The following is a 13,519-nucleotide window of genomic DNA, read 5'->3' as shown; positions in this document are numbered from 1 at the left end:
CATCTTGAAAAACTCTTGTTAAGTGATCTCTATAAATTATTTATCTTTCTGTGTATCATTTAAAAAAAAAAAAAATACACTCCTAGTGTAATTTGATAGTGCCTTTTTTGTTCAGGGCTTCTTAAAAGAAAAAAAAAAAAGGCCTAACAACTCAAGTTCATTATATCTACTGCTAGCAACATTAGAGGAAATGGTTTCACTTTGGTTGTGATCTCTATTTACATTTAAATTTGTTAGCATTTAAATTGTCAGTCCCAATTACACAGTGAAATTAACTTTCTATTGAAGTGGATGAGGTGTTGGATTAGAATTCACACTTCTGGAGCTTTTCCTCCCTCTCCCACATCAGTGATATCAGATAACTTTTAATTGGGAAATATGTGTTTATTACTAGCTACATAAGAGCTAGAGAAATCAGAATAATCTCTTCGGTTACTGAGTAAGGCCACAGTGACAGTCATTACAAAAAGATGGGAGGGGAGCTTTATAAACTGGACCATGTTATAAATAATTATAGAAAATGCATGTGGAAGTTTCTGTACAGTGTTGCTTTAGCAATCACTGCTGCCAAATCCACAACACTTGATAGGGAAGTTTTTTCTGGACTAGCTGTTCCATGTTGGGTGCTATTTCATGTCTTCTGACAGCTGAGGCTAAAAGGAAGAAAAAGGCAGAGAGATTTCCCCCTGCCCATTTGCTAGCAGTTTAGGAAAGGATTTTGTCTTCTGTGTAGCAGTTAGAAGGGTTTTTTAAGCTGTTTTAAATGGCTGCACATATTTCTTGTGAAGAATCCTGTGCAGCCACTGCAAGATATCACCTTTATCCTTGGAGACTCTGGACAGCTCTTTAAATTCCAGTTTCTTTCTTAAACAGTGAAACATTTGAAAATTGTTTAAAACATGACTTTAGTCTTGACCATGTAAATGGTTCTAGCTTGGTTGTTTTCTGTATATATTTGCAATGAGTTAAGAGTTCCAAATGCTTTTCTAACCCCAGCATAGTTGGGCGAGACATCAGTATACTCTTAACCAGTATTTAAATAATGTTGTTTATCTTAAAAACACTTTGAAAGGTGTAGTTAGCAAGTTACTAAGATCCTTTTCTAAATGAGACCAAGGCTGGAATTTTTCAAAGGGTTTATATTAAGGGTGTTCTAGTTATCTTATTTCCCAAGTTTACTTTAAAAAAATCCCAGAATGGGGGTGCTTTTCTGTCAAATGTAGCGATGGAAAGCTTCCCAAACTGCATAAGAGCAGTAGTCAATCAGTAAAATATTACTGACAGTGTTCTGTCACTACCAGGATCAACATGTTCAAAGGAGGAACAAACCAATTGGTGCTAGACAACTATATTCTTTCCCAAGGGAGATTTTTTCCTCCTTCCTAAACCCTGCAAGTGAAATGTTTTATGCTCTATAGCATAATAGATTTGAGAGAGTCAGTTCTTCCTGAAAGTATTTATTATAGTAACTGGATATTCTTACTTGCCAAAAGAAGACTAATAAGTTTTCAGTCTTAAATTTATCAACTTAGTGATATCATGAGGAAATGAATTCTACACCATAATCATACGTTGTGCGATAAGTACATTGGGCACCAGTCTGATACAAATAATAGATTTTATACAAGTGATAAACATGCTGTTTTTTGAAAATAAGAATATTGGAGATAAGGTGAGCTAAAGCTACTAATTTAGAAATTGGAAAAATAAGATATGTTCAAGTACATTATTTCTGAGCTTAGTTAATTGCACTAGTGCTTCTTAAGATAAAAGGAAGCTTTAGCTAGACTATCTTGGGAGAACTCATATGTTAACACTCTTCTGGGAAAGATCATCTTTAAATGATTTGCTGATAGTCTCTTAGTATGTATGAAAAAGCTGCTATTTCAAGTCATAGCTTTTATAGACATCTCCTAAGAAGTGTGGGAAATAAAGAAAGTGAAAGGGCTTGTTTTCATAATTGAGCAAATGGAATTTGTGTGGAGAAAGAGAGGGAAGAAGCAAAGGGGTATGACAGAAGTGCTGAATCCTCTGTTGACCTGCAATTCCTTGAAGACTGGAGTGGGTGAAATTCCTTGGATAAAAGTATAAAATGCAATAATTACTGTATGCTCTTGGTAAGAATGGCAATAAAACTTTGTAGATTATTTTCAGTATTTAAATACCTTTTTTCCCAATTTTGATGTTAAAATCCTTATGTCTGAGTAACGTGTTCTGCTGAATATGCATCATCAGTTTAAATTACCTAGTAGAAAACTTTGATCCAGAAGGCAGGAAGTCCATCCTGACATTTTAGACCTGATAAAAAGCCTGGGAAAGATGAATTTGGTGCAAGCAGCCCTGGGTGCCTTGGGTTCAGATCTATAGGTCTGACTGGCACCATAGCTATGGTTGCATTACGCTTATAAAGTTGAATTATTGTTTTATGAATGAGGAATAGTGTGTTGCCTGATTATTCCATCTAGTAAATGTTCTTGCTGTTTAATACTTGGTAGCAAAAGACTTTTCTTAACTGCTTGGTTATGATGAATCTAGTGGCGTTCGGCACGTACGTAGAATGTTTCACCCAGGCCGGGGTTTGGGAGGCCCCCGTGCACGTAGATCAAACATGCACTTTACTAGCAGTTCCACTGGTGGGCTTTCATCTTCTCAGAGTTCATATTCTCCAAGCAATAGAGAAACCATGGATCCTATAGCTGGTAAGAGCTGTAACCATTGATTTTAGCTCTGAGTCCTTAAATAGACTTTGAAACAAAATCAAAGATGATAATAGTTGCCTTTTTTTTTCTGTTTTGGAAAAAAAAAAAAAGTATATACTTCCCAGTGTTGTAATTGATGGGTGTTTAATGATGAAAAGTATCCTTAATTGGATTGTCTACAGGTGTTGAACCTGGAACTTCTGAAATGAAAAACACTGCCCCTTTAGCTTGTGCTTTTAAATTTAGAGACTTCTAGGCTCATTCCTATGACTGACCTGTCCACAGGTGGTATCAAAGAACAGTTGAGGTTGGAAGGGACCTTTCAAGTTCTGTAGTCCACCCCCCCTGCAGCAGGGCCACCTAGAGCAGGTTGCCCAGGACCATGTCCAGTCAGGTTTTGAATATTTGCATGGATGGACTCCACAGCCTCTCTGGGCAACCGCTTACAGTATTTGACCACTCTCACAGTAAAAAGTGTTTTCTTGTGTTCAGATGGATTTAATTTGTTTTCATTTGTGCCTATTGCCTCTTGTCCTGTCAGTGGGCAGTACAGAGAAAAGTCTGTCTCCCTTTTCTTCATTCCCTTCCATCAGGTATTTATATATACTGATAAGATTCTTCCCCCTTGAGCCTTCTCTTTTTCCAGGCTGAAGAGTCCAAGGTCTCTTAGCCTTTCCTCATATGATATGTATGTATGTATTTTTAAATGTAATTGTTTCTAACCACTGTTACCTACTTCAATGCATCTAGCTTTAATTTGCCGTGTGCATAGAGATTGCAGAGATGAATCTTAATTTTTTTAGCCTAAACAAAGTGCTGTACTTGAGTTCATTGAGATGAAAGTGGTTCAATTGGAATATTATTGATAGACATTTAAAATATGCTCAGTTTACTTTCCAATTACAATTTGGATGACAGGCTTGCTGATTTTTAGGAGGACTTCTAACTCTGTTTTAAAATTCTTAAATAACTGTATTTTAATAAGCATTTTATATAGAGCTGAGCGACAGCCCTGCCTTAAGACTGTGCAAGGGGAAGGTAAGCCTGAATTCAGCCTCGAGCTGACTGACACAAGAAACTCACAAGATGGAGACTGGACCCTTGTCTCTGCTTGGGGCAGAAGGAAGAACCTTCCCTCTTCCCCTAAAGTGCCCCTGCATAACAGAGATGATGTTCTGGGGTTGGAGAATGAAGAGCACATGAGTAACAGACAGGATCCAGGAAAAGCTGACCATGCAAAGTTGATCCAACCATCCACCTGCATTAGAACCAGTGCCACCAGAAAAGCACATAAAGTATTAGTAATTGGAGACTTCTTACTGAGAGGCACTGAAGCACCCATTTGCCATCCAGACAACTTCTCTAGAAAAGTTTGCTGCCTACCAGGAGCTCACATTTGTGACATCACTGAGAGGCTGCTGAGCCTGGTGAACCCTACAGATTATCATCCATTCCTACTATTCCATGTAGGGTCCAATGGGGACAGAGTCCAGTTGGAGGCCTGTATCTAGTGGAGTCCCTCAAGGGTCGGTACTGGGACCAGTACTAGTCAGTATATTCATTAATGACTTGGATGAGGGAATAGAGTGCACTGTCAGCAAGTTTGCTGATGACACCAAACTGGGAGGAGTGGCTGACACACCAGAAGGCTGTGCTGCCATTCAGAGGGACCTAGACAGGCTGGAGAGTTGGGCAGGGAGAAATTTAATGAAATATAACAAGGGCAAGTGTAGAGTCCTGCATCTGGGCAAGAACAACCCCATGTATGAGTACAAGTTGGGGAAGGCAAATGGCATCCTGGGGTGTGTTAGAAGGGGTGTGGTTAGTAGGTCAAGAGAGGTTCTCCTCCCCCTCTACTCTGCCCTGGTGAGGCTGCATCTGGAATATTGTGTCCAGTTCTGGGCCCCTCAGTTCAAGAAGGACAGGGAACTGCTAGAGAGAGTCCAGCGCAGAGCCACGAAGATGATTAAGGGGGTGGAACATCTCCCTTATGAGGAGAGGCTGAGGGAGCTGGGTCTCTTTAGCTTGGAGAAGAGGAGGCTGAGGGGTGACCTCATTAATGTTTATAAATATGTAAAGGGCAAGTGTCACGAGGATGGAGCCAGGCTCTTCTCAGTGACATCCCTTGACAGGACAAGGGGCAACGGGTGCAAGCTGGAACACAGGAGGTTCCACCTAAATATGAGGAAAAACTTCTTTACAGTGAGGGTGACTGAACACTGGAACAGGCTGCCCAGAGAGGTTGTGGAGTCTCCTTCTCTGGAGACATTCAAAACCCGCCTGGACGCGTTCCTGTGTGATATGGTCTAGGCAATCCTGCCCCGGCAGGGGGATTGGACTAGATGATCTTTCGAGGTCCCTTCCAATCCCTAACATTCTGTGATTCTGTGATACTGCGATGAGGCAACTTAAAACCATCAAAAGAGATTATATGTCCCTCAGAGCAATGTTAAAAGGATCTGGAACACCAGTGGTGTTCTCCTCTATTCTCTCAGTCAGAGGAAGGGGTTCAGGAAGGAGGAGAAAAATGGAACAGGTGAATGCCTGGATGTGTGGCTGGAGCCATACTCAAGGTTTTGGCTTCTATGATCATGGATCTGCATTTGAGAAGCTGGGTCTGTTGGGAGCTGATGGGATTCACCTGACCAAGTGGGGCAAGAGGGTCTTCACCAACAAGCTGGCCAGACTTCTAAGGAGGGCTTTAAACTAGACTTAGCAGGGAAAGAGGATGGAATTCTGAGCACCGGATAAGAGCCAGGGGCTGCTGAGGTATTAGGAACCAAGAGGGAAACACCTGTGAAATGCCTCAAAGGAATTAGGGCATGTTCCTCTAAAAAGGTGACAGGGTCGGTAGCCCACTTGAAGTGCCTCTCTACCAATGCACGCAGCATGGGTAACAAGCAGGAGGAGCTGGAAGCCACTGTGCAGCTAGAAAGCTATGATCTAATCGCTATCGCTGAAACGCGGTGGGACGAATCGCATGACTGGAGTGCTGCAATCGATGGCTCTAAGCTGTTCAGAAGGGACAGGCAAGGAAGGAGGAGCGGGGCAGTTGCCCTCTATGTAAAAGAATGGACTGACTGCACAGAGCTGTCTTTGAAAAACAGCGATGAACAGGTTGAGAGCTTATGGGTAAAAATTAGGGGCCAAGCCAACAAAGGAAACCTCGTGGCTGGTGTTTACTACAGACCACCTAACCAAGGGGAGCCTGCGGACGAAGCGTTCTTCAACTATGGGAAGCATCACAGTCGCAGGCCCTGATCCTGCTGGGGGACTTCAATCACCCTGACATCTGCTGTAAGAGCAGCACAGCAAGCTGTAAGCAGTCCAGGAGACTCTTGGTGCACGTCGAGGATAATTTCTTAATCCAGGTGATAGACAGCCCGACCACAGGAGAAGTGTTACTGGACCTGTTGCTCACCAACACAGATGATTTAATTGGAGAGGTGAAGACTGGTGGCAGCCAGGCCTGCAGTAATCATGCCCTGGTGGAATTCACAATCTTGAGGGATATGGGCCAGGTGAAGAGTAGAGTCAGGACACTGAATTTTAGGAAAGCAAACTTTCAGTTGTTTAAGGAACTAGTGGATCGGACCTCCTGGGAAACTGCCCTCAGGGACAAAGGAGCTGAACAGAACTGGCAGCTCTTCAAGGACATTTTTCTTAGAGCACAAGTGCTCTCAATTCCCATGTGTAAGAAATCAAGCAAGGCAGGCAGGAGACTGGCATGGCTGAGTAAGGGCCTCCTGGTCAAACTGAAGTGTAAGAAGGAAATCCACAGGCAGTGGAACCAGGGACATGTATCCTGGGAAGAATATAGGGACTCTACCCAGATGCGTAGGGATGGGACGAAGACAGATAAGGCACTGTTGGAGCTGAATTTGGCAAGGGATGCGAAGAATAATAAAAAGGGTTTCTACAGGTACGTTGGCCAGAAAAGGAAGGTTAAAGAAAATGTACCCCCTCACCGATAAAGAAGGCAGGAGAACTGGTGACAACTGATGTGGAGAAGGCTGAGGTAAACAACAACTTTTTTGCCTTGGTTTTCAATGGTAACTTCTCTTCCTGCATCCCTCAAGCCCCTGAACCTCAAGGCAGGGACTGGGGGAAAGGAGTCCCTCCCTTTGTAGAAGATCAGGTTCGAGACCACCTGAGGAACCTGAACATACACAAGTCCATGGGACCTGACAAGATGCATACCAGGGTCCTGAGGGAATTGGCTGATGTAGTTGCCAAGCCACTCCCCATTATATTTGAAAAGTCGTGGCAGCCAGGCAAAATCCTTAGTGACTGGAAAAAGGGAAACATTACGCCCATTTTTACAAAGGGTAAAAAGGAGAACCCTGGGAACTACTGACTAGTCAGCCTCATCTCTGTGCCTGGTAAGATCATGGAACAGATCCTCCTGGAAGACATGTTGAACCATATGGGTGACAGGGAGGTGATTAGAGACAGCCAACATGGCTTCACCAAGGGCAAATTCTACCTGACTAATCTAGTGGCCTTCTATGGTGGAGTGACTGCATCAGTGGACAAGGGAAGAGCTACAGACGTCATCTACTTAGATTTCTGTAAGGCCTTTGATAGGGTCCCCCACAACATTCTTGCCTCTAAATTGGAGAGATGGGTTTGATGGAAGTACTGTTAGATGGATAAGGTATTGGCTGGATGGCTGCATCAAAGAGTTCTAGTCAACGGCTCAATGTCCAAGTGGAAACCAGTAACGAGAGGTGTCCCTCAAGGGTCCGTATTGTGACCAATGCTATTTAATATCTTTATTAATGACATGGACAGTGGGATTGAGTGCACCCTCAGCAAGTTTGCAGACGACACCAAGCTGAGTGGTGCAGTTGATTCGCCAGAGGGAAGGGATGCGAGCCAGAGGGACCTTGAGAGGCTTGAGGAGTGGGCCCATGGGAACCTCATGAAGATCAACAAGGCCAAGTGCAAGGTCGTGCGTCCAACTCTGGGGTGACCAATACAAGAAAGACATAGACTTGTTAGAGTGGGTCTGGAGGAGGGCCACAAAAATGATTAGAGGGCTGGAACACCTCTCCTATGAAGAAAGGCTGAGAGACTTGGGGTGGTTCAGCCTGGAGAAGGTTCTGGGGAGACCTTGTTCTGGCCTTTCAATATATAAAGGGGACTTATAAGAAGGATGGAGAGAGACTTTTTACCAGGGCCTGTAGTGACAGGACAAGGGGCAATGGCTTTAAACTGAAAGAGGATAGGTTTAGGTTGGACATAAGGAAGAAATTTTTTTTATGATGAGGGTGGTGAGACACTGTGACAGGTTGCCCAGAGAAGTTGTGGATGCCCCATCATTGGAAGTGTTCAAGGTCAGGTTGGATGGGGCTTTGAGTAACCTGATCAAGTGAAAGATGTCCCTGCCCGTGGCAGGGGGGTTGGACTAGATGAATCTTTAAAGGTCCCTTCCAACCCAAACTGTTATTTGATTTCTGTGTCATATTTCGGTCAGGTTTAGGAGAATTTTCAAGGGGAAGATGTCTCACTTTTAACTTCCAACAATCACACAGGCAATGTTTTAGGATTTACAGATATAATCTGTAAGTATTTTTTCAACTTTGTGATTTTCAAGAATAAGTTCTCTATAAAGAGGTAAAAATAAAAACTGACCAAAAAGTTGATTTTTAAAAGAGCTGTAATTTGTCCTAATGTACAATCTTAAGACATTAATCTTACACTTTTATAGTGAAAGATTATAAGTGTCAGGGAAACTTCAAAACTTCCTGCACTTAGATAAGTTCCTGCTATTATCTGCCTTTGCTTCAGATCCTGGAAGGGCATGAATGTTTAAACTGGAGCTTCTTATTGTTAGGCTATGATTCCTTGAGAGGCAGTGAACCAACTTAAGAGTGCATTGCTTTTGAAAGAGGAAGCTGCAGCTCCACACATCCCCTGCCCCTTTCCATAGGCATAGTTCCTTTGCCTCTGTTGTGCTGGCTGCTCTTCAGGCCCTCTGTGAGCTGATTTAACTCATTGGAATGGCAGAAAAATAATAGAAAAATTTAGTTTGGAATTGACATCTGCAGGTTGTCTGTTTCCAATCCCTTTCTCAAAGGAGGTCTATTTAGATCAGGTTGATCAAGGCCTTTTAAGGGGGAGGGAGACACAAAAAACAAAACCCTTTGGATGTGATTGGAATTTCCCATGTTCCCTTGTCTGATGCTTGTCCTATTGCTGTATGCCTCTGAGTCTAGCTTAGTCTTCTTTGTATCTTTTAATCAGGTAGATTCAGACAGCAATAAGATATCTTCCAAAGTATTCTTTTCCAGGCTGAACAAACCCAGTTCTCCTGTTCTTTTCTCATGTACTGTGTTCTAGCCTCCTGATCATCTTGGTGGCCCTCCACTGGACTTTCTCCATTACATCCATGTGTCTCTTGTCCCAGGGAGCCTAAAACTGGACAGAGCACTCTGGATGTGGCCTTGCCAGTGCCAAATAGAGGGGAAGAATCACTTCCTGGGACCTGCTGTCTGTACTCCTACTACTAAAAATATCCCAGCAAAAGAGGATGAAAAATTTTCTGTAATCTTAATGAGTTAAGTTAGGTCATGGGTCTGTAAAGCACTAAAGTTGGTGCAAGAAGGGAGGATGTTTGTGCGTCCTGGAGTGCAAGACTTCCTCTTACCGTTACAAGTGGGTGTTAGTTCAGCTGAGTTAAATGTGAAATGGCTGCCTTGGCTTGTTTCAGCCTCACAAGGCCTTCCCATTTAGGAGCATATGTAATAAAATGGTATTCCTTTGAGTCTTGCCTTTTTCTTTTTTTTTTTTTTTGAAGTAATAGTTTTTTTGCATTCAGAGAATGTAGTACAGCCTGGCTGGGAGTCCGTGTCATGCCAAGTCCGTGTCTCAAATTCACATCTGCTACCCGGGTTCTGTTAAGCTGTACTCAAAGTGATCTTACAAACAGTGAGGATAAATACATCTGTCTTACCTGGCAGTGTTATAAGTCTTCCTTTGTATTGGGGTAATAATTAGTACATACTACCAGAAGTTAGAACTTGTGCTTGTAACAGACCTGTAAACATTATTTATTTATTTTTCTCCTTGTGGTGGTTATCAGTAATTAGTGAAATAAAATATTATTGGTAGTTAATCTTGATATGATTAGATGTGCTGATTAAAAGTGACTTGAGCATTTACTGTTGGCATTCCAAGTGTTCCTGATGCAAAGAGCTACTGTATTGTGCTTTATTATTCCCCTAAGAAAAGCCTAGTTTCAAAGGATTATATCTTGAAAGTAAAATGGCAGGAAAATTTTTATGACCTGTAATAGCAACTTGCAGCTTTAATGAGGGTTGGATGGATAGGGGAACAAAATAATCTCCTACTTCTGCACTCCTTGCATCAAACAGAAGAAAGTAGTACTCGCAGCTTTGTATGGAATATAATCTGTAGTAAATCACTGAACAATAACTTATCATTAACATTTATTTTGGGAAATGCTTAGCAGGGACAGAATTTGTCACAGTCTTGAACTTTGGAGGAAAGGAATCCAGGCTAGACTTATTTATTTATTTTTTTTATCGTTAGAATTTCTCTTTTTCCAGCAGAGGTTGAAAGTCTCACAAAAAAAGCCCTGCTGTGGTCAAATATTTTTCATATAATACAACATTTGAAAAACCTTTCTGAACTGAATATTTTCTAAAAATGTCTGAAATGATGCTGTAATATTTGTCTTTTCTGCAGCACAGCTTCCCCCTGGAATATGCATTGAAGGTGCATGGGGGGATATAAAGCCACCAACTGAAGTCAGAATTGAAGTGGTTTCTTATTCAATAAATATTTTGACTTAAAGATAAAAATTTTAGAGAATTGTTGCACAGGATATTGCTTATATGGTATTCCCCATAGTTTGACTCTTATTGGTTTAAAAAGCTTTAAGCTTTGACTTTCCTTTTTATGCACAGTTCTTTACTCTAGATGATTCTTAATCTTTCTTACCCTATGGGCTTTGAGACCTGGGATGCTTGTAGTGAATAGCCCATGAAACTTTTCAAATCAATACGATTTGCTCATTAATTTCATTGATGAAAGGTTTTAGAAAGCAAAGGAATTGATATACTGCTATTCAGGACATATTTATGCTGTTGTGTGATATGCATTTAAGCAGATTTCACTGTAGAAACTTCTCTCTTTTCTGGCAGAGCTTTTATCTCAGTTATCAGGCGTGAGACGTTCTGCAGGGCAGCTCAATTCTTCTGGCCCTTCTGCTTCTCAGTTACAGCAGCTGCAGATGCAACTGCAATTGGAGCGACAGCATGCACAGGCAGCAAGACAACAACTGGAGACTGCACGCAATGCAACTAGACGCACTAACACAAGCAGCATCCCCACCACTCTTACACAATCTATAGCAGCAACCAATACATCTAACACAGAAAACAATCAGCAGACTATACAGAATTCCCAGTTTCTTCTTACGAGGTAACTTGTTCTGTGGGTGTAACTCTTCTGCCATTTCTGTTTTCCTTGGTCCTGTTATGGACATAGAGTTCAGTGAAACTACTGCCAGATCCCTAATGAAGTTTGGAGTTGAGATACTATGTTTTTGTTTGCATTTGTAACATCTCCTTTTCAACCCTGCTGTGTGTTTGTTCCTAGGCAATGAATAAATATTACTTGCTGTTTCTCAATTTGAAGAGAAACATAAGGAATATTACTTTGGTAAACTGTGCTTGTTTACCCTACTACTTCTGATAAAACAAGAGCCTTTACAATAATATGTTTCAAACTTTTATGCTGATAATGTGAGGGGAGAGAACTTAAAAGGTGGTTTTATTTAATAGGAAATGAGTAATGAAGGCTGAAGGTTGAATAGAGCTTTATATATAAAGTATTTTGGATGAAAAAAGCAAATAAGGAATGTGCTATTAATAAGCAGAATACATATCTGTTTCAGAAAGTATAGTTAGATCCTAGAGTTCTATAGAACAGAATAGTTTAGTTGGAAGGGACCTACAACGATCATCTAGTCCATTCTGCTGTAGAAGAGTTGCCCGCTCTCATTCCAGCTCTTTTAGGAGGTTTAGAATATTGATTTTCTGGATTCAAAGCAGGGGGGTGTTTTTCAATTAGATGTTGAGAAAGAGCACAGGCGTTTAAACATTTTCTGTGTCTAGAAACCTGGGTTGGGACAAGTTATTGCTGTTATGCTGATTTTTATCAAAACTTGTGATAATATCTCAATCCAAAACTTTTTGAAAATAATAACTTTAATCAAAGTATCTGCAAATGTCAGTCACTGATCTTGTGAGCTAGGATAGAACTGGAGCAAGCAATTTCCTTGCTTCTATTAGGTGATGGTGCATGCACTGATAAGTGAAGTGAATGATGTACTGTGCTTTGGGAATCTCTGGGCATTATGTGTGTAGTAATGTATTTTGTGTCATGCTTGCATTTAGAAGTTGTCCTGGGGACAAAATGAGCACTTAGGGGATGACTAGAGAATTTTGACACCCCTTGAAACAAAACCCCTCTGAAGGGAAAGAAACTTCAGAAATAGCTATTTTTTTTTTCTTCAGCCTTAGAATCCACTTCTATGAAGTTTTTTTGAAGCATCTAGGAACAAGTTTGTTAAATGTCTGTATTCTTGCATCAGGAGTGCCAGGTGTTGTCAGATCTGTACATGTCAAAAGAAGTGCAGTAGTACCTAGGTTGTTTCTCAAAGGAATGGCTTTCAGATGTTATTCAGCATGCATCAGTCCAGCTGTTTAGGCAATTAGTGAAAGCCCATTTTGTTGATGATACTACTAAGCCTGTCTTCTCTCTTTCTGTGATGCTATGCAGGTTGAATGATCCTAATATGTCAGAAGCAGAGCGTCAGTCAAAGGAAAGCGAACGGGCAGACCACAGCTTGTTTGTTCAAGAGCTTCTACTGTCCACTTTGATGCGGGAAGAAAGTTCCTCCTCAGATGAGGATGAACGGGGGGAGATTGCTGATTTTGGTGCTATGGGCTGTGTAGATATTATGCCTCTAGATGTTGCTTTAGAAAACCTAAATTTAAAAGAGAGTAATAAAGGAAATGAGCCTCCTCTTTGATGGCATCCCACTTTGCAGACAATGTCCTCTGTGCTGTATTTGCCAATGAAAGTGGACAACAACTATCTTGGGTTTGTTTTGGTGATTGTAATTTCAGGTCTGTCACTCTTGTTACATTGTGTACATTCAAAGGAAGAGAGAAAAGATATATATATATGATAATCATTTCCACTTAACCAATTTTTACTTTTAGCAGGTAAATATAGGTTGCAGTGTGGAGAAAAAAGCTCTGCGTCCTGTAGCTTGACGTGCAAAACGCTCTCCTAATACTCCACATCCAAACTGAAGAGGAAAAAATGAAAAATCTCTAATGAAGCTGCTGTGTGTATTTATGAATATTAATGAATAAAAATTGCTTGGATGGTTTACCTTAACTACTGCATGATTTTTTTTTTTGCAGCGTGCATGAGTTTTAGTGACCTTGTCATTTAAAAAATGTAAGTACAAGGAGTAAAAATATAAAACCCCAAAGCTTACCCAAAGGTAATGTGACAAAAAAAAATTAATGTTCACTAGCAGTTTATGGACGTGAAGTAGCCTTTGAGTAACACATGACCAATGACCTTTTTATGTGCTCTCCCTGCATATTAATGCAAACTCTGCAGTGGGCTATAGTTTTGCTTCCAGAGTGTGACGTTTTGCTACATCGTGACCACTATGTTGCCCTGTTAGACATCATATCCATGTGGAATTGAACTTTGTATTCATCTGTAGGAGACAAAAAACAAGGGCCACTATTGGAATCTACCACAAA

The 13,519-nt window shown here is 41.1% G+C and overlaps 1 protein-coding gene across 4 annotated transcripts in view; it reads left to right on the top strand.

Moving 5' to 3' along the window:
* Nucleotides 1-13,139, top strand: part of LOC137677193 (E3 ubiquitin-protein ligase KCMF1-like) — an 89,296-nt gene extending 76,157 nt beyond the window's left edge. For all 4 annotated transcript variants that reach the window (XM_068424462.1, XM_068424461.1, XM_068424460.1 and 1 more), the window contains exons 5-7: nucleotides 2,525-2,699; nucleotides 10,871-11,150; nucleotides 12,513-13,139. In XM_068424462.1, coding sequence (XP_068280563.1) covers nucleotides 2,525-2,699; nucleotides 10,871-11,150; nucleotides 12,513-12,765 — 708 coding nt within the window. In that variant the 3' untranslated portion in view covers nucleotides 12,766-13,139. The remainder of the gene's footprint in view (nucleotides 1-2,524; nucleotides 2,700-10,870; nucleotides 11,151-12,512) is intronic.
* Nucleotides 13,140-13,519: the final 380 nt, after the last annotated feature.

The sequence above is a fragment of the Nyctibius grandis genome (genome assembly GCF_013368605.1).
Source record: "Nyctibius grandis isolate bNycGra1 chromosome W unlocalized genomic scaffold, bNycGra1.pri SUPER_W_unloc_2, whole genome shotgun sequence".
NCBI lineage: Eukaryota > Metazoa > Chordata > Aves > Nyctibiiformes > Nyctibiidae > Nyctibius > Nyctibius grandis.
The sequence above is the reverse complement of the archived record's forward strand: the minus strand, read 5'-3'. Positions and strand labels throughout refer to the sequence as shown.